The sequence below is a fragment of the Stomoxys calcitrans genome, chromosome 3 (genome assembly GCF_963082655.1).
Source record: "Stomoxys calcitrans chromosome 3, idStoCalc2.1, whole genome shotgun sequence".
Taxonomy (NCBI): Eukaryota; Metazoa; Arthropoda; class Insecta; order Diptera; family Muscidae; genus Stomoxys; species Stomoxys calcitrans.
The window spans coordinates 8,399,326-8,420,187 of NC_081554.1; the positions used below are offsets into that span (position 1 = coordinate 8,399,326).

The 20,862-nt window shown below is 37.9% G+C and overlaps 3 protein-coding genes and 1 long non-coding RNA gene across 5 annotated transcripts in view; 2 read left to right on the forward strand and 2 right to left on the reverse strand.

Annotated features, from left to right (window-relative positions):
* Positions 1 to 943: 943 nt before the first annotated feature.
* Positions 944 to 20,862, forward strand: part of LOC106092207 (uncharacterized) — a 39,071-nt gene continuing 19,152 nt past the window's right edge. Inside the window, exon 1 of the mRNA XM_013258998.2 lies at positions 944 to 1,436. Within this exon, the coding sequence (XP_013114452.2) occupies positions 1,155 to 1,436 (282 nt within the window). The 5' untranslated portion in view covers positions 944 to 1,154. The remainder of the gene's footprint in view (positions 1,437 to 20,862) is intronic.
* Positions 4,786 to 6,905, reverse strand: LOC131996307 (uncharacterized). The gene is made up of 2 exons (XM_059365884.1): positions 6,356 to 6,905; positions 4,786 to 5,056 (listed from the first exon to the last, which is right to left on the reverse strand). Exons 1-2 carry the CDS (start codon positions 6,794 to 6,796, stop codon positions 5,048 to 5,050), a joined length of 450 nt encoding a protein of 149 aa, XP_059221867.1. The 5' UTR covers positions 6,797 to 6,905; the 3' UTR covers positions 4,786 to 5,047.
* LOC131996310 (uncharacterized) lies at positions 5,331 to 5,525 on the forward strand. Of its 2 annotated transcripts, none has more exons than XR_009397759.1 (2): positions 5,331 to 5,418; positions 5,477 to 5,525. It is a non-coding gene; the product is annotated as an uncharacterized LOC131996310 (long non-coding RNA). The 2 variants fall into 2 exon arrangements; XR_009397760.1 differs by having other exon boundaries at positions 5,333 to 5,418; positions 5,474 to 5,525.
* On the reverse strand, positions 9,576 to 19,605 carry LOC131996306 (uncharacterized). The gene is made up of 2 exons (XM_059365883.1): positions 19,565 to 19,605; positions 9,576 to 10,421 (listed from the first exon to the last, which is right to left on the reverse strand). Exons 1-2 carry the CDS (start codon positions 19,590 to 19,592, stop codon positions 9,955 to 9,957), a joined length of 495 nt encoding a protein of 164 aa, XP_059221866.1. The 5' UTR covers positions 19,593 to 19,605; the 3' UTR covers positions 9,576 to 9,954.

The window sequence follows — 20,862 nt, forward strand, 5'->3', positions numbered from 1 at the left end:
CCACCTTTTGTCAAAATCCGACGAAAAATGCATACCTTATGCCCCATAGCAGCTATATCGAAATATATTCCGATTTGGACCAAATATCAATAAGTACAAGTCATTGTTCAATTGTGTATAACGAAATATTGTCAAATTTCAGTGAAATCGGATTATAAATGCGCCTTTTAAGGAGCCAAGACTTTAAATCGAGAAATTGGTCTATATGGCAGCAGTATCCAAATCTGTACCAATCTGAGCCAAGTTACAGAAAAATATTGAAGAGCCTAACACAACTAACTGTCCTAAATTTCGGCGATATAGGAAAATAAATGCGCCTTTTATGGTCCCAAAACCTTAAATCGAGAGATCGGTCTATATGGCAGCTATATCCAAATCTGGAGCGATGTGAGCCAAATACAAGAAGGATGTCGAAGGGTCTAACACAACTCACTAGTCCAAATTTCTGCGAAATCGGATAATTTATTCGTTCAGAAATTTTTTTTTTAAATTTTATATTAATAGAAAAGTTGCCGCCTCAGTGTACTACACTGATACAACAACAACAAATTAATTAAGGAATCTAGACCATCAGTCTATAATTCTAATTGAATTAATTATTAATTGAAATGCCTAAAAGTATTGTATGACATTGAAGCAAGTTTGTGTTTATATCTTTTGAAGCAATTAATTTATTCAATGCTATTGTAGATAACATAAAGCTTATTTGTTTAAGAGACATTTATCTAATACATCTGAGAAATTATAAATTTGCCTCCTAACTGCCGAATTAATAAACTGGATTTATTGAGCAGTGTAAACGGTGTTTAATTAGTGTTTAACTCTTATTCACCCTGTGTTCATTAAGATGCTTTTTGTTGATACTATTGTGAATGCATACAAATATATATATATAAAAATCACAATAACGCAGTTTTTGTTGTTATTGGATTGGGACCAGCTGTTCATTTTTGTGATTTTCGCCATCGCACCGTCAGCTCGATTGATTATTAAAAAAAAGCTAAGTTTATACTACACAAATATATCCACAAATATATCCAAATCACTTCATAGTTTTTGTTGTTATTCGATTAAAAATCAGTTGTATTCTTTTATATACTGCGCTGCCAGCAAGTTTTTCTTTCCATTTCTTCAAGAAATCCACGTAAATTACTATGTCTACAAAAAGTGCCTTTAGGTTAAATCGCAGGAAAAGACGTCTACCATTAAATTTGGCTCGCCAATACGAAAGAGAAAGGCGCATACAAAACGGTGGTATAGGTGTAAACAGAAAAAGCAACCGTAGGAAAGTAAATAGAAGATCCAAAGATTTTGAAGTATCCGAATTGGACGCTCTAATCTACGCCAGTGAAATGCAATTGAAGGAAATATTAGAGAATGAGGAACTACTTTCCGACATACCTGTAGGATATACACCGGAAGAACTTGAGGGTGAGGTATGTACAAGATCATAAGATTTACTATTAAGTTTTTACTAAGTTCATACCTTTACCTTTTGAAGGATTTGTGAAAAGTTTTCTTATCAAATCAAAACAATTTCATATGAACAACTGTTTATATGATTATGGTGAATTGTAGTCAATTGGGGTTGCCGAGTTTTTACAAAAATTTTGTAATGGGTGGTAAGAACTTCTAACGAAATTTTAGATAGCAAACGCGTGGAAGGGGAAGAATGCACCTCCAGCGAAATGTGCATTGACCTATCCTACGCGTTACTGAAGCAGTTGCCGTAAATTTCGCTTCTAGGCAGCTCAAATGAAATTTTCTTTGTGTAACAGGGTGACATAATGGGCATTGCAAAATTTGTTCTCGCAATTAGGTATGGAAAACGTATGCAACATAAAATAAAGTTATTTTCAATTTAAAATATATATATATATAAATCGAAGTTTGTTGCCATCTTGTAGTCAGAAAGACAACTGTCTTGACAATCGAACATTTTGCTAGAGGTGCATACCCCGCTTAAAAGGCGATATGCTCCTAAAACGAAATTTTCGTTACCAAAAGTAGTAGTAGTAGTAGTAGTATTTATTGAGTCTTTTCTTTTTCGATTACATTGGAATACTGGAATGTACTTATCGATAACAATATAATATACTAAGAACTATTGTTGTTTGGTTCTAATACACGATTATTTGTCTTATTTGCTACTTGCTTAACATGAAGTTGTGTATATGAATGAAAAATCATAACAAATGAATTTTGTAAATAGAAGACTTGCTCCCGGTCCTCGCTGTCTCTAACAGAGCTTGATTGTCTGTTAAATAATAAATAATCTTACAATTAAAAAAACATCTAAAACGAAATAACAATAAGTCTGTTAATCACTATATCGAACAGATCGGAATGGTTTAACCAAATAATAAATGTAGTAAAGTATCACAGATCGTGTGTATGAACTATCGAACGTTCAAATACATATATAAGGCAAGATATATCACATTTTCGTTTTGCTATTAGAATATATTGCAGGGTGAGTAAAATTGTAATAATAATAAATTCCTATGATTTAATAAATTAATATGTAAATATATATATACATCCTCATCCTCTATGAGAGCCTGATGTTGTTGTTTGGAAAAAAATTGGTGTGTTATTGCGGATTGATCCATTGTCGGTGGCTTCATTTATGATGGCAACAGGGGATAGATAAACAGAATCAGCCCAAGATGTATGTTCTTGCAATTCAAAGATTTCTTTAATCAATTCGTTATCATGAGTGGCCAACTTTTGCACAAATGTTTTCTGGAGCTTGAACGCGTAAGAAGACAGGGGTTCAATTCCAGAATTGTCGTAGATGAAGTTATTAGAATATTTTTTTGTGCGATTTTGATAATTTTTGTTTATGCATCTGCGAAGAATTTTGCGCTCAAAAATTTCCAGTTCTTTGGCTACTGTCGGGGAGACAGTAAACCAGATGGGAAAGCCGTAGATAAGCACTGGTCTGATGGCCACCTTGTATAGCAACAACTTTGTGGATTGGGGTAAGTGTTTGTTGTTTAAAATGTAAGAAAATGCTCCTAGAATTCTTTTTGACTTCTTCAGAGTTGTCCGTGCGTGGGAGTTGAATTTCATCAGCTTGTCAAACGTGATGCCAAGATATTTGATGCTGGATTCAATTGGGATGTTAACGCCGTTGAGTATAAGTTCCAGAGATTTGCTTTGAGGAACCACGTATTTTGGGCATTTCCCAGATGCGTTTCTTATGCAGATTGCCTTTGATTTCCCTGCATTAATTTGTATGCCCCAAGTGTTATAGTAATTATTTATGATATTAAGGTGCTGCGCTGCTTTCCTGAGAGCAATTTCTGGTGAGGTGTCATGTGCATATATTAAACAATCATCGGCATATAAAATTGCTTGGGAATTTTGTGCAACATGGGGAAAGTCATGCAGGAAGTAATTAAAAAGATGCGGTGCCAACACACTTCCTTGTGGCACCCCACTACAAACGGAACCAGAATCGGATAAGGTACCCTGAATGTCAACACAAAATTTCCGATCTGTTAAAAAGCTTTTTATAGTTTTTACAAGATAAGGATCCACCTCCAAATCAATCAACTTATATAATATTCCTTTATGGCAAACTGAATCAAATGCCTTTGCAATGTCAAGGGAAATCGCTACAGTACATACTTGATTCCGTAAATTAGTGGTAATGTCGTTATGGAATTTTAACAATGCATGCTGCGTGGAGTGCGCTTTTCTGAATCCAAACTGGTAACTTGTTATTGGTTCAATAAGGAATCCATTTTCTATCTTCTGTTTCAGGACTTGCTCAAATATCTTCCCGATGTTAGACAATAAGGATATTGGACGAAAATCGGATGGGCTAATGGATTCGGTGTTTTTTTTTATTGGAAGTATTTTTGCTACCTTCCACTCAGCCGGAAAGTACCCATTATTTATGCAGTGATTAAATATGCAAGTAAGTAAATTCACGGTGGAATCAGGGAACTTTTTTACAACAAAGTTGGAGATTCCATCTAAGCCACTGGATTTTTTATTATTCATTAGCTTTATAATGGATTTAACTTTTGCAGGGTCGACGAAATGGAGGCTATCTGCATTCTGAAAGGCATTAAATTCAGCATCAAGTGTGAAAATAGAACGAGGGATGACATTTATGGTGTTTGATATTCTTGAGTGGAAATCTTCAATCGGACGTGGAGGCAAGCTTTCGCGGAAAGTATTTGAGTAAAACTCGTGGAACTGGTGAGCTATATCAGAGCTATTGGTAATTATATCGTTATTTCGGACAATTTGCTGGCAAAATGGAGACTTAGTTTTCCCTGTGATTTGATAAATTTTTTTAAAAGCGGATGGACTAGGTTTAATATCTTGCAGCCTTTTATTGAAGTAATCTGCTTGCTCAATGTTGATGCTTTCTTTTATAATTGTTTTAAGCAATTGTAACTGGTTAGATAAAAGCTTGTACTCACTAGATGTTCTATTGCCTTTCCGGTGGAATATCTTTTTAAGTTCCTTTTGCCAGAGGTGCTTGATTTTATATAGTTTTTTTGTTCTTTCTGAGAGAAGAAACTTATTGTCCTGGATTTGTATCCGTTTTGTGTGATTATCGTGAATAGTATTAAATGATGAGTTAAAATCCTTTATTAACGCGTCTATTTGTGTGTTTTCCAGGTTCATAATAGACGAGGGCATGATGCGGCAAGACGCTGAATCCATGTCTTGCTTAAAATTGCTCCAATTTGTATCCTTATATGATGTAAAGATGCGAGGGGTTCTCATAAGAAGCTCTGTTTGATCCATACGTAGGGACAATTTAATTGGAAAATGGTCTGAGAAGGATGACAAGGATGCAACTTCAAAATTTGGAAGAGTATCATTTAACAGGTGCGGACTGATGAGGAAATGGTCCAAGAATGAAGAACCGTTTGGAAATGATGGAGAAGAATCACAAATTCGGGTGACATCAAGCATGTTGTCTTCAAGCCATTTTCTCATTGTTTTACCATTCATATTTTCCAGTGTATCACCCCAGACAGGACTTTTTGAGTTTAGATCACCTCCAAGGATAAATCCATCAAAATTCCTACAAAGTTGAATGAGTTTTAATAAATCAGACTCAAACTTATGAGTCTGATAGTTACACTGGACGTAAATTGAACCAATTAGATATTTTCTGCGGACACTGTTGTCTAATAGCTCTATTTGAGCAAGGCAAGTATTTATTCCGACATCATTTAAGACAATTCGGTTGAATTGTATAGAATTTCTGACAACAATGCCAACCCCAATAGGCGAATTGTCATAAATAAAGTTGTATCCATTTAATTTAATTTTCCTGTTTCGTTTTAGATGGCATTCTTGAATAAATCCTATATCTATTTTGTCACGATGCAAGGTGTCCTTTAGCTCTATTTGTCGACTGACATCTACCAGTGACCTCACGTTGTATGTTAAAAATTTTATAACTCTATGGTTCATAATTACTTTTTACTTTATTAAGCAGGCGCAAAAATTCTATCTTGGCATCTGACTTTGTCATACTTGCATATTCAGAGAGAAATATGTGTATTTCTTGTTCCAGTGACAGTTCTTCTGGTTCCAGAAAAATAGAAGCTAATTTAAGGAATTGGTCAATTATTGGGGATTTACGTTGCATTGTATTTTCTTGTACAGAAGAACGCGGATGAAAAAGATTAGAAAATGTCTGGCCAGGAGTTCTCATCGACGACCCCACAGCCTGGTTGACATTGGCCCTTACCATAGACCTCTCTTCGATGGCCTTTGAAATCCTTTGCTGTCGGGCGACAGCATACTTTTTGTATGTTGGGCACCCCCGCCAATTAGCTGGATGACCCACCTCATTGCAATTATTGCAAAACGGATCTGAGGAGTCTTCTCTTTTGCGCAGACATTCACCTGGACCATGATTCTGGTCACATTTCACACATTTATACGCGGAATTACAATTCCGAGATATGTGCCCCCAGCGTTGACACCTATGACATTGTATGTCGGATTCCTTCTTTTTCGGCTTCTCCCAAGAAACCACTTGATTCTGTATGCCCCTGATATCAGATATATCAGTAAGCTTCTTACCGGGTAATAGCGAAACTAAAAAAAGACCAGTGTCAGCATTCTTCTTTGTTTTGTATTTTGCTATATTTGCAACTGTGTTCGGTACTTTCTCCTCCAATTCAGCTTTTACATCGCTGATTTCGGTGCTTGAGGTAAGGCCTCGTAATACAAATGACGGTTGTTTCATCTCCTTTGGGGTAAATGAGTACGAATGTACACCTTTCTGACGTAAAATGGCCATCATTGATAAATGGACGGACGGGTCCATAAAGTAGATTTTACTTTTATTTTTATTAATATTTTTTACCTTAAAAGCAGATGTCCCAATTGTATCTCTTAAGGAGTCAACTAGAGCTTTGACATTCACATTAAAAAGGAATATTGGTGGGCACCATTTTAATTTTGGTGCATTGTCATTGTTGCTATTGTTGTTGTTGCCTTTGGCAGCCTGTGTGGCTTGAGTTGATGGAGCAGATACGGAGGCAAAATCAACCTGGGTAAGAACCCCAAGTATACCAAATTGATTGTCGTCCATCTGCTTGTGTTTTTTTAATCTTTCCCTTAATTCAGAGGACTCCAAGTCCTTCAAATCTACGGTGGTTTCGAGCCGTTGTCTCTTGGTGGCATTTATGCTTGTTGTCGCTGTTGCATTGTTGGTAAATATTGCAGTCGTTGCTTGCTGTGAAGTTGATGCCTCCTCCTCCACTGCATCAGAGTCCATCTCGTTGGGAGAAAAACCAGGCATCATATTTGCAAAACCTTGCAGGTGTGATGCCTGTTTTTTTTTGATGATTCGGTAAATAATTTATGAATTCTTAATTTTTTGTTTATGTTAAAAAAAAATATACGTCTGTTTAGATTCAGTGTTGCCTACTTTTCCTCGTTACCAAAAGAAGTGCATTGACATATCCCACAGGAAATTTTCAGTTTGCTTTGTATTACGGGGTGACATTGAAAGCATAGGATATTTTTTTATTGCTTTGGTATATTTTTTCTATTGCTTTGATAATTTTTTGCACAACGTAAACAAATATTTTGGTTTCCGTAAACTTTGATTAATATTTTTTCCGATTTAAATCAGATTTGGCTAATAAAGCACATATGTACTTAATTTAAAAGTTTTTATTTGCAAATAACTTTATTTCATGTTGCATAGACCTATTTAAACAAAAAATTTTTTTCATAATTGCAAGATAAAATTCTCCAATGCCTATTACGTCACCCTGTTACGCATTAGTATTCTGGAAAAATTTCGTTTGTATTCTGGCAAAGTATAGAGTCCGTCGGATTTCGCAATAATTTCATAGCATTTTTCGCTGCAAATGATGTCAGTACTAAGCGATAGAAATGAAATTCTCGCATGAAGTTTTTCATACCGACTCACACATTTATCATGCTAAGTCAAGCTCATATAACCAATACACAATTCACGTAAAAGACCACTCACGGCAATAATCAAAACTCACACCAAATTACTACAACCCAAAAGAAATATCACGATTTGGGAGAAATAAACGACCCTCGATCCAGATCCATCATTGGTCGTTTTCTCTGATGTGCAACTGACGAATGGTGTTGTTGCAAGTTCTAGCGTTCTTTGGCTTTTCCTCATTTTAGGTGTACAGTATTGATGTCAACGTCATACGTAGGTCACTGAGATACGATGCGATCACCTATAATTCTGCTGGACCTTTCATCGTAGAAAATGTAGAGCCATCTTTTTATATCTGCCAAAATGATGAATATTTGGTATTTACCTAGCCACGGGCACCGGAACTGGATAACAATGAGAACCGCACTGAAGCTTAGAATTGTCTGGTTGGTTTTGTTGTTGTAGCAGTGTGTTGTACAATGAGGTGGCAGCCCTTGCCGATGAAAGACTCCATAGGTCCAATCCGGTACGTACAACCGACAGCCATGGACAATCCCATCCGTATGGTGCCATGCGGCACCGTCTTCTGCTTAAATGCTGAGTGACTATGATGCTCGATATGACTAGGCGAGTTATTGGCGCCTTTAAGTAACCAATGACGATCCGGCGGCTTATGCTCCTATGGACCGGAACAAGCTTGCCCACCTATGGAGCTTGACGAGTATCGCTACATCCACATCCATATATGGAGGTAATGGACAACAACACCATTTGTAAGGTTTTCAGCTATGTCCGTTCGAACTCTGCTAAAACTTAAATCGGACAGTACTTTGTGACACCTTGACAACTAAACGTGGACACATTTATTGATATAATCCGTAGCACTAAGCCGTTCATAGTTCGTGCCAAAACGATTCTTTGTTGAAATGTACCAATACACCGGCATTGCAAATGTTGACCAATCTCCTTACTTTATGGCATATATGTCTCAAAAACGGAACACAAAATTCTGCTACTGAAGTCAGTAAAGCATTCGAGGCAGCGAAATCCTACAGAGCAATTTTCAAGACACTTGAAGCGCTATTCTCTTAAGCCGTGCTGTAAAATTTTCTATTACCAATCACTTACATGGCTTTGGAAAACTGTATAGCACGACGAGGAATACAATTATATGAATTGTCTCAATCAATCTTATCAACACTCTGTTTTTAATTCCATTGATAAACTAGTTTTTTTTATGGCAACAGGTGTTCTAATCAAAACGATAGCCTTAAATTTCACAAAGTTTTTATACTCTCCACCATAGGAATGGGTATACTAATTTCGTCATTCTATTTGTAACTCCACGAAGTATTCGCCTAAGTCCCCATAAAGTATATATGTTCTCGATCGTCATGACATTTTAAGTCGATCTATTCATGTCCGTCTGTCGAAAGCACACCAACTTTCGAAGGAGTAAAGCTAGCCGTTTGAAATTTTGCACAATTACTTCTTATTAGTGTAAGTCGGTTAGAATTGTAAATACGCCATATCGGTCCATGTTTTGATATAGCTGCCATATAAACCAATCTTGGATCTTGACTTCTTGAGCCACTAGAGGGTGCAAATTTTATCCGATTTGGCTGACATTTCCCATGACATGTTTTGTTATGATTTCCAACTAATGTGCTAAGTATAGTTATAATCGGTCCATAACCTGACATAGCTGTTATATAAACCGATGGGCGGGGTCTTGACTTCTTGAGCCTCTAGAGGACGCAATTCCAATCCGATTTGGCAGAAATTTTGCATGACGTGTTTCGATATGACTTACAACAACTGCGATAAGTATGCTTTAAATCGGTCCATAACCTGATATAGCTACCATATAAACCGATCTTGGATCTTGACTTCTTAAGCCACTAGAGGGTGCAATTCTTATCCGATTTGGCTGAAATTTTGCATGAAATGTTTTCTTATGATTTCCAAGAAAAGTGTTAAGTATGGGTGTGAATAGCTTTGGGGGGGGGGGATTCCAAATATATGATGTAAAGCGAAGGTCGTAGATGAGTGGACTGTATGTAGCAGCTTGTTATTCCTCAGAGTTGGGGAATAACAAGCAAAGAAATAGAATACCCACAGCAACACCGCAAAGGAGTAAAAAGCAAAACACAAGTTTGGTTTCAGTAAAACGTTATAATATGTAAGTTTATTTAAATAGGGTTAGTGGGTTAGGTAGATGTTACGCTAGGGAAAGAGATGAAAAGAGGAGTTAGAATCTTCAAACCTTACCGATCGAACGCTGATGACCAAGTGTTTGATGGTAAGTTTCTAAAAAGGGCATGTAGTCAGGAATGTTCTAATTCCATATCATTCCTTTAGTACAAACTGACATGCCTTTTAGCATTCTATTACAATCAGAGTTGGGAAGTACAATTTAACAATTTAATTCAATTATAATTCAATGGTACAATTAAATTCAAGTATTCAAAACAAAAAACAAAATATAAAATCAAATGTTAAGGACAGGATTGTCCATGCCGCCGGCCTTGCATCTACGCAACATCTTCGCAGATAACTGTTGCCACACATTTCAGCGCCTCAGCGAGCAGCTGTTTCTGCAGCAGCTCAGACGGCTTGATTTCTGGTCGTTGGCTTCTTGTCCTCAACTTCTTGCGTCTGGGGGTGGCTTCAGTCGTCGCTTTCTTCGTGTAGCGGTTGGCAACTTTGGGGCTTACATATGCTGGTGTGAGGGCGGTAGGAGGCACCGGAATTTGTGGGTGCAGCATCGTATGGTGCTGGTAGCCGCATTTTCGACAGGTGGCGGCTGAGTGGCAGTCCTCCACCTCGTGACTCCGGGCCAGGCAGTTCATACAATATTTGTGGTTACGGACGGTCACCCTCCTATCTGCCACCGTCATGCCGCAGAAGATTCGGCAGTAGCGGAGCGAGTGCCTCTCCAAACAGATGGCGCACTCATAAATCTTGTTGAGATTCATTTGCTTTGAGCCCATTTTTTTTTCTGGAAATGAAGAAGGTAAGTAAGGTTTTTGCGGATTAGAAGAAGCCAATGAAATGAGGTGAAATGTGGGGTTAGATGAGGGTTAGATGTGGATTTAAGCGGTGATGTTAGTGTTATTTAAGGCGAGTATGAATGGGAGGAAGATTATGATAGTGATGAGTCTAATGGATCTTGGTCCAAGAGAGGTAAATAACAAAGTTTGACTATGGGACGAGTTATTGTACCAGACGATATCCGTATATCCGCGACTCGAGTATTGTCGTCGGATCCTGGATGAGTCCGGATTATTCTCCCTAAACGCCAGTCGTTAGGAGGTAGCAGGTCATCCATGACCACGACCAAATCGCCTATCTTCAAGTTCCGATCCGAACCCTTCCACTTATATCTCTTATGGAGTGCCTTAAGATAATCTTCCCTCCACCTTATAGCGAATTGGTGATGAAGGGCTTTGAGTTTTGTCCATCTGTTGACCAGGGACAACCTCTGTGAATCCTGCTCAGGAAATGCCATGATAGGGGACCCCTTAATAAAGTGGCCGGGTGTCAAAGCCGTCAAATCACTCGGATCAGCAGAAATCGCTGATATGGGTCTGGAGTTGAGAATTCCCTCAATACGGGCAAGAAGAGTAGCAAACTGCTCGAAAGTGAATCGGTGAGCCCCAGTAATTCTCTTAAAATGGTGCTTAAAGCTCTTCACTGCGGATTCCCACAATCCGCCCATATGCGGTGCGTAGGGAGGAATAAACTGCCATTCGAAGCCATGACTGGAGTACTTCTCGGCTATATCGTCTGCTGAAGTCTTCACGAAAGTCATGAATTCTCTTAGCATTTTTCGGCTGGCGCCGACGAAATTTCTACCATTATCGGAAACTACCCTCTGGGGTAGCCCCCGCCTTCCGACGAATCGTGTGAATGCAGCCTCAAATGCTGCAGAAGAGAGCTCGGAACATGGCTCTAAGTGTATTGCTTTCGTCGCGAAACAGACGAAAACGGAAGCATATCCCTTTACCATGGGGGAGCGGCGTAAAGTAGAGCTTTTAAGCTCGAAAGGCCCTGCAAAATCGACTCCAGTAATGTGAAAAGGAGGAGTCAGAGCGCATCTCGAAGGAGGTAGTGGAGCCATGATCTGAGCACATGGTCTATGCTTAAAAATGATGCACGTCCTGCATCTGTGTATGACGCCCTTTACCCTAGGCTTGAGTCTAGAAATATAAAACTCCGTTTGGACCATTCTGCACATAAGTGTGCAATCGGCATGAGCCAGGAAATGATGTAAATGGAGTAGGTACAAGTGGCATAATCGGGAATTTCCGGGTAAGATCACGGGATGTCTCTCATTATATGGAAGAGAAGAATCAGCCAGTCGTCCATCAACTCGCATGACCCCTTCGCGATCCAGAAATGGATTCAACACCTTTAGTGAACTTCTCTCGCTTATTGCCTCGGACTTGCCTAACAGGTCGTATTCATCATGATAAAATTTCCTTTGAGACAGTGAAATTAGGCGAATCTTAGCAAATTTCACTTCCTTATGCGAAAGATATAAAGAAGTATTCTTCTCGGTAGAGCGATATCTACTAAGACAGTTGCCGTAGAATCGAAAAATATAAGAGACCACCCTTAGAGACCGAGTATAAGAAGAAAACCTCTGCAATATGTCGGATTCTTCATTCGTCTCGTGAAATGTCTGTACCTTCGAACGCCTTCCCAACTCCGGCGACTCCAAGGGATTGTTCCTTGGCCATGACGAACTTGGTTGAGTCAGCCAACATGGGCCATTGAACCATAGAGGGTTCATATTCAAATACTGAGGTGTACATCCCCTCGTGCCAAGATCGGCAGGATTATCATGCGTCGGGACGTGACGCCAAACACCATTAGGGACAAGATCGTGAATCTTTGAGGTTCGATTAGCAACATATGTCTCCCAAGACCAAGGCGGCTTTGAAAGCCAGCCGAGTACTATCGAAGAGTCCGTCCATAGAGTTATGCTGCTGATCTCGTAGTCGCATGTAGATAAAACATAATCGACCAACTTGGCAAGGAGGTATGCACCATTCAGCTCCAGCCGTGGGAGACAAACAGGCTTAAGAGGCGCAACCTTGCTTTTGGCGACCAGAAGATTAGAGAAAACCACAGACTTCTCGTTCTGACATCGCATATAAACGCAAGCGCAGTATGCAGCTTGTGAAGCGTCTGAAAATCCATGGATTTCTATGACGTCGTCAGGGACAAATCTAATCCATCTGGGTATAGAAAGGCTCTCCACGTGATATAGATCGGAGACAATTGCATCCCACGCAAGCTGAGAATCCCTGCCGAGAAAGTCGTCCCATTCAAGTCCTTCTAACCACAGTTGTTGCATAAGAATCTTGGCCCTAATAATAATAGGTGTGATCCAACCAGCGGGATCAAATAGCTGGGCAATTGCAGAGAGAATTTTGCGTTTCGTCATTTCATGACTTGACTCAACGGGTTTGACGGAATAACCAAAAGTGTCAGTTAAAGCGTTCCATTTGATTCCCAGCGTCTTAGCTGAACTTGACTCCTGGAAGCGTAAAAATTCAGAATCGTAAAGATCCTCAGGTGAGAGATGAGCCAGTAGCTGATTATCGTTGGCAATAAACTTCCTAAGGGGAAATCCTGCTTGTTTCAAACCCACAAGCAGGTCCTTCTGGGCTTGGACCGCTTCGTCCACAGAGAAGCCTCCGGACAATATATCGTCGACATAGGTGTCTCGTCTGAGAATACCTGCGACATGAGGATAATCGTGTTCTGAATCTGACGCCAGTTGTAACAGTGTACGTATAGCGAGAAACGGAGCGCAATTTACGCCAAAAGTGACGGTCCTAAGTTGATAGTCCTTAACCGGACCATTCGCTTCGGGTTTAAACAATATCCGCTGGTATGGTCTGTCGTGGGGATGAACAAGAATTTGTCTGTACATTTTCTGGATGTCTCCACAGAAAACGTATCGGTACTTCCTCCAATTGAGAAGCACAGAAGTCAAATCAGACTGCAATGTGGGTCCTACGTGAAGTACATCATTCAATGAGTAGCCAGACTTTGTCCTTCGAGAAGCGTTGAAAACAACTCGGACTTTCGTCGACTTGTGCTCAGGGCGTACAACGGCGTGATGGGGTAAATAAAAAGAGTTAAATTTACCCTCCATGGATATCTCACGAGAAGACGTTTCTTCCATGTGATTAAGAGTCAGATATTCGCCTAAAACAGCGTTGTATTGAGATTCTAATTCGGGTTCTTTCGAAAGATTTTGCTCCATACGATTATACTGAGCAAGAGCCAAGAATCTAGACGATCCTAAATACAAAGAGTATGAGAATTCGTCTTTGAACGGTAACCTCACCATATAACGACCGTCCGATATTCGAGTTGTAGTTTTCCTGTAGAATTCTTCACAGAACGCATCAGAATCTGAGACGAGAGGAGACGAGGGTATTTCTTCCTGTTCCCAAAACTTCCTGAGAAGATCGCTTATTGCGGGTTCTTCTGGTTTGAGAACGTTCTCAGAGAAAGAGAATACAGTTTCAGCTCGCATTGGGCCACTGAGCACCCAACCGAATATAGTATTGTATGCTGAAGTGTCACCACAAATATTCTTCTTGATTCCTTCAATATTGATGAAACGTTCGGAATCATTGCCAAGAACTAAATCAATTTGGGCTGATTTATTAAAATGGGGATCCGCCAGATCGAGATCTTCTAAATCTGAAGGATGTGGTATTTTGAATGAGTAAGACGGTAAACGTCTGGTTAATTTTGGCAGCACAATTGCTGAAATAGTGAAACGTACATCGTGTTTTTCGGATACCACCACTAATTGACATTCTTTGTCAGAGATCTGAGTTTGTTCTCCAATACCGAAAATTTCGAATTGGGCATTAGTAGTGGGAATTTGTAATAAATTCTGAATTCGTTTTGAGATAAATGTTCGTTGAGAACCCGGGTCTATTAGGGCTCTAACAGTGAATAATTCTCCCTGATGTTCAATTTGGACTAAAGCTGTCCTTAGAAGAATCATATCGTTGTTTGAGGCAAAATTTGCTTGAACACCGGAAGGACGATTTTGTCTTGATGTAGAAGGAATATCGTCTTGTGACTGATAATTTGGTTCTGCGTCACTTGACTTCGTCTCGGAAGTTTGTGGTTGAGAGACATTATTGTTGTTATCAGTGGTTTTCCTAAGATGGAGAAGACTGTGATGTGCTTTGTGACAAATAATGCATGTATTTTTGCTTTTACAACTTGCTTTTAGATGGTTTGAAGCCAAACAATTATTGCAAATTTTATTCTTGTAGACAAAGTCTATACGCTGTTGTGCTGTAAATTTGCGAAAATCTGGGCAAGTCCTAATTGAATGTTTGGAAACACAAACAGGACATGACGAATTTAGTTTCTCTTGGGAGTGATACGTTTGAATTTTGGCAGATGAGTTATTTGGTGACTGAGTCTTGGCAGAATTTTGAGACGGGATGTTATTCTGTTGTTTCGTAGACTTAATGCTGGTGATGCGTTCTACAACCTCGAATCTGTTTATGAGGAACTCGTCAAGTTGGTTCCATGTCGGTAAATCTCGGTGGGATTTCAAAGATTGTTCCCAAAGAGAAAGAGTTTCATCTGGTAATTTCGTCGATACCAGATATATCAAAATCGGATCCCAACTTTCGACGTCAACGTCAAGTGTCTTGAGAGTACACAGACAATCATTTACTGCCGATTGGATTCTCTGAATGGAATCACTATTCTCTACTGTTGCTGTAGGAATATTAAAAAGCATCTTCAGTTGATTGTCAACAAGCACACGCTTGTTTTCGTAGCGGGATTTCAGAGCACTCCATGCTATGTCGAAATTCTCGTCACATAAGGTGTACCTTTTGACGATTGCACCAGCGGCACCTCTGGTTTTATTCCGCAAATGGTAAAGTTTCTGAGCTTTCGTTAACTTGGGGTGGTTAACATAGACTGCCGTGAACATATCACGGAATGACGGCCATTCCTCGTAGCCTCCTTTGAAAATCTCAGTGTCACAAGGCGGTACCTTAATGCAGCTGTTTGAGACTTCCAGAGACGTGTTTTGAGGAATATATTGCTGTTGTGGTATATAACTGGGGATAAGACTGTGTCTCGTAGACTGTCTAGTATTCCCGCTAGCTATTCTGAGAATATCCAGAATTTGAGATCTGGCTGTGTAATACGCCTCAGAACTGGCGTTGAAATTTATCTTCGCATTTTCCCTGAAGTCCCTGGTGTTCGAAGACCTTGGAGACAGCATAACACCTTCATAAGTTGCCTGTAGCCTTTGCCAACGGCTCTCCAAGTCCTCTAGTTTCACCTCCAAAACCGAGTCGGTTTGGTCAGAAATGTCACTTTGTTCAAATTGTGTACAAAATGAGATCAAGTGATCACAATCGAACAAAAATTTATCGTTGTTGAGGGAAGTCTCCATAGATGCACCACCTGTAATTCCGGTGGAATTACTGTGGTCAGTAGACCCCGATGTCGGATTGGTATCCATACATCCAGTGTCCCCTGTGCCGGTCTTAGCACCTTTAGTCGTCAGACTCATCTCGAAAAAAGGGAAGAACAGAACTGTACGACAATGACAAATATGATATGGATGGAGTCAGCTAGAAGAAGAATCGATATCTCGTAGGTTCACCAAAAAAAGATCTTCGCGCGAATCTGTATGGCTTTTGAACCCCAAGCGTGATGTGATCCGTTGAATGAGAAACTGTTATTTTAATTGTAAGTGCAATCAAAATGTAGAGCGATCAGGAAATGTAAGCTGCAGAGCGGGAATGCAACGAATTGCCAAAAAAATACAACTTACAAATGCCAACAATCAATGCAAAAATAGTCTCACTCAAAGCAGAATGCAAAGTCGAAGAATGTGGGCCGATCGGGGTGATGCAATGGATTGCGAAAATTCTGTGAGGTACAGAATTACCAGGAGCAAATGGAAGAACAGATCCCTTCTTCTATGCAAAGGTTTGATCCTGAAAATTGTAAGTGACTAGCGGGAATGCAACGAATTGCCAAATATGTACCTTACAATTTCAAAACCACAAGAGTTGTCGAGATTTGAAAACGTTAGGCCTTCGTAGAATCTCTCCATCAAAAGTGGAAGAATCGAAATCCCAGTCACTGAGAATTCCTGAGATAAAAAATTCATAAAAGGCAGCCAAACCCTCCGCTGCAAGAACTCTCGTGGAAATCCAATAAAGGGCTATAAACTCCTATCGAGCAAGAATTCTTGGGAAAGGTACGATAAAAAGTAGTGAAATTCTGCTGGAGTAAGAATTATCGTAGTAAAATGCAGTGAAATAGCAGAATTTCGTTCGAGTAAGAATTTCTCTGAAAAAGTCCCAATAAACGACAAAAAAAAAAAATTCTTATTGAGTACGAATTTTTGTAGAAATCCAGTCAAACGAAGAGAAATTTCCTCGAAAAATCATGTGACTTCCGATTGGGAATGAAGTTTCCAATAGAGCAAGAGATCGACGGGAAAAGACATCGACGCGAATATCCAAATCGAATCGAAAAACGTCAAAGGGTCCCAAGTCGAAATATTCTTGTCTGCAGATAAATTAGAGATTCCCAAAAAAATGTATTTCCATTTGATAGCAAATTGTATCAAATGCGGACCAATGTTTTGTGTTAGTTCAGAAATGTGTGTTGTTAGTTTTAAAATGATGAAAATAAAGATGTGTTTTAAGGTGTTTGTTATTTTATGAAGTTGTAATTTTCATTTATAATAGTTTTATTTTATTTATTTGTTTGATGATGGGAACAATTGTGCTTACGTTTCACAATTTTCCTTATAACGCTAAAATATTTAAATTTATTTTTCGTAGAATGGAATCGTTGTGTTGCTTCTTCACAATATTCCAACAGCTCGCTTTCGTTGAATAAATTTTGTTTATTGTCGTAGAACGGAAGAATTGTGTTTTAATTTCCACAATTTTCCAATAAAAAACGCTTTATATTAAAACATATTTCAATCTCTAATCATCAAAACACTTGTTTGTGAAAAGAGGGGTTCCGTTGGGCTCGTTGTAAAGATACACTGTTGACAATATGTTGGCTTTTTTTCCCTTAACTTTTATTTTTCTCAAATGAATTGTTTTGGTCTTAATATGTTGGCCTGGTGCTGTACCATATGATTTCTAAATTCTTTCTTCATGTAAATATATTTGACTATGAAAGGGCATTGACCTTATGCAGTTTGCTGTTTCTCTATTCGCAAATGATCACCGCTGTTGCCTACGACCGTCGCTGCTCATGCGAGTGGGGGAATGATATGCTGTTACGATGACTGCGTGTACAAATGGATGTATATACACACGTACCTATGTTGACGAATTTGCTTTGACTATTTTTTCCCTTTCGTTGGGCGACTCCTGCATATATACGTACATATGTTGATGAAGTAGGTTTGGATATTTTCGTTTTGTTAGGGACACCGGTACACGTGAAAAATAATACGAGTCGAGTTTAATGATTATATTATCGAACACAAAAATTTTTTATTTTACATTAAAATTTAATAAGAGCTGTTGGAGTTATTGAGAAATAATAGCTTTTCTATAATTTCGGCGAAACTATGAAAATGTTAATTCCGACAAAAAAAATCAATTTTAATTGATTAGGGATTTTATGCAACAGTTGACAATTTTAATTGTTTTTTGTTAAGACCGATGAAAATATATTTTATGTTGACAAAGTCTAAATGTTCGGCATAAACTTTCACTGTTCGAGCATTATTCTCAAGAAAAGTTGTTGTAAAATTTTAATTTTTTTTAACTTTCCGGAAAAAATTATATTGAAATCAATAAAAGCGATGCGAAAAGCCAGCACAATATTAAAACCAAACCAAATAATTTTGTATCAAGAGACGGGGTTTCAATTCATTTGAGAAAATTATCAATGCTTTTCTTTCTTATTCATGGGCATATGATTTGCATATCATGTCTAGGTGTGTTTTACTGTAGATGCAAACATCAATAGTTGATTCTCTGTGTAGCCACAACGTTGTTATTTAAAATTTCGAACGATATAACGATTTATATATTTGATTCTAACTCTTTGTCTGTTCAATTTCGATATTTACTTGTTGTTAACGATGAATAAATGTATGTGGTTTTGTATGTTTGTGATGGAGATGTTAAAACAAATCAACATAAAAATTTTCCAATATTATACGTTGTACTTTTCCTTTAAAAAAAAATTACCAACAATTTTTTCCAGTGTACTGTGATCATACGTATGTTCATAGGCTGTATTTCCAGCCTCGCTTATTGCTATTGCCGTGTGTTCTTTGTCTCTGCCAGTGGATAAGGCTGCGAGCTTTGACTGAGTGTCGATGAGTATTTATGTATACACACACGCGTGTATAACCATATATGCTTCTACTTCGTTTTGTTTTCTTTTCGTTGCTTCTAGGGCCAGGCAGTGGCCGTCGATGAACATTCAAGTATACACACACACGTGTATATTTACATACAAGAACTCTGCTTTATTTTTTTTTTTTCGTTGCTGTTAGCGGCCAGACATTGGCTTTCGTTGTACACCGATGACTTTATGTATGTACGTTCGTTTGTATATTCAAATAGGCATACATTGCTTTGGCCCTTTTTCATCACAATTGATGTTGGTTGGAATTGATTTTCTTTTTCTTATTAGGTGATCATGTACACTCGAAAAAAAATGCTTTTTGATACAATGCAATTTGATGGGTAGCTTAGTTAATTGCAAAATTTAAGCGATATGTTTATGGGAAATGATTTTAAATTGTAGTGTATGTTGTTGTATTGATTTGTTTTAATATTTTAGTGGAAATATAATTTTATGGGAAAATAATGATAATGTTTGTGTGCAATATGATAAATGAGTAAAGTGCAATAAACTGAAGATGATTAAGGGGCAGTGCAATTTTAATGATGATAGTGCAATAATTCAGGAAAATTTTTGTAAAATACGATTTTAAATAATTTTTTTTTTTTTTTTTTTTATTTTAACAAATGATGACAAAAGGAAAATGGGGGATGATTTATGATGAGGATGAAATGAATATGATGAGATGAATTTGAGGAAAAAAATTTTTTTCTTTTTTTTTTTAAATACCTTTTTGTTGTATTATATTAGCCTCCATGCACAACGAAAAAAAAAAAAAATTTTATTTTCTCCTTTTTTTTTCGAATTTCTTTTAAACAAAAACGGTTCTTTTTTTTACATGGGCTTTTCTTCTTCTATCTATTTGGATTACAGACTGGGTTTCTTCTTCTTTATTGCCTTTCCTGTACATAAGTGCACCTTATGTATTTGTATCTATATGTATATAAGACGATTCTTTCGGATTTTTGGGCACGTGTTCGACCGTTATTTTCACCGTTTTTTTTTTACCGTTATAGCAAAAATTATGGATTTTTCAAACACCCTTTCAACCGAAAAAATTTTGCACTTTGCACTTTGCACTTTTTCTTGAATTTTCTGCAGATTTTTTTGTTGAGTGTATAATTTTATTGGCACACAAACGAACATTTGCAAACAAACGAATTTTGATTGGTTTTTGGCAGTTATTATGTCAATTTTTTTTTGGCTTTTTAGGCTTTTAATTTGACCATTTTCAACTTTCAAACTAACGAAAATTAACAATTTTTAATGTCGAAACGACGAAAACAACAACTTTGCATTACAAACTGACTTTTTTTTTTTCTTTTTTTTTTTTGTTATCTTTTATCACATTTTATCACAGATTTTTCAAATTTATGGAATTTTTGAAATTTTGAGCACTTTTTATGATAATTAGTTCGATTTTCCTGTTTTCTGTACGATTTTTTTCGCGGTTGTTTGCAAATGTTTTTTCTTCAAGAGAACAAAAAATGGTTTTGCACTTACCGGTGCTTCACACAACTAACATGGGAACTTTGGGATTTTGGTTTGGTTTTACCTTCTGTTGTGTGTGTGAGTTTTTCTTGCAGTTTCCAGTGAACGGCTCGAAGGACCATGAATAGCTTTGGGGGGGGGGGATTCCAAATATATGATGTAAAGCGAAGGTCGTAGATGAGTGGACTGTATGTAGCAGCTTGTTATTCCTCAGAGTTGGGGAATAACAAGCAAAGAAATAGAATACCCACAGCAACACCGCAAAGGAGTAAAAAGCAAAACACAAGTTTGGTTTCAGTAAAACGTTATAATATGTAAGTTTATTTAAATAGGGTTAGTGGGTTAGGTAGATGTTACGCTAGGGAAAGAGATGAAAAGAGGAGTTAGAATCTTCAAACCTTACCGATCGAACGCTGATGACCAAGTGTTTGATGGTAAGTTTCTAAAAAGGGCATGTAGTCAGGAATGTTCTAATTCCATATCATTCCTTTAGTACAAACTGACATGCCTTTTAGCATTCTATTACAATCAGAGTT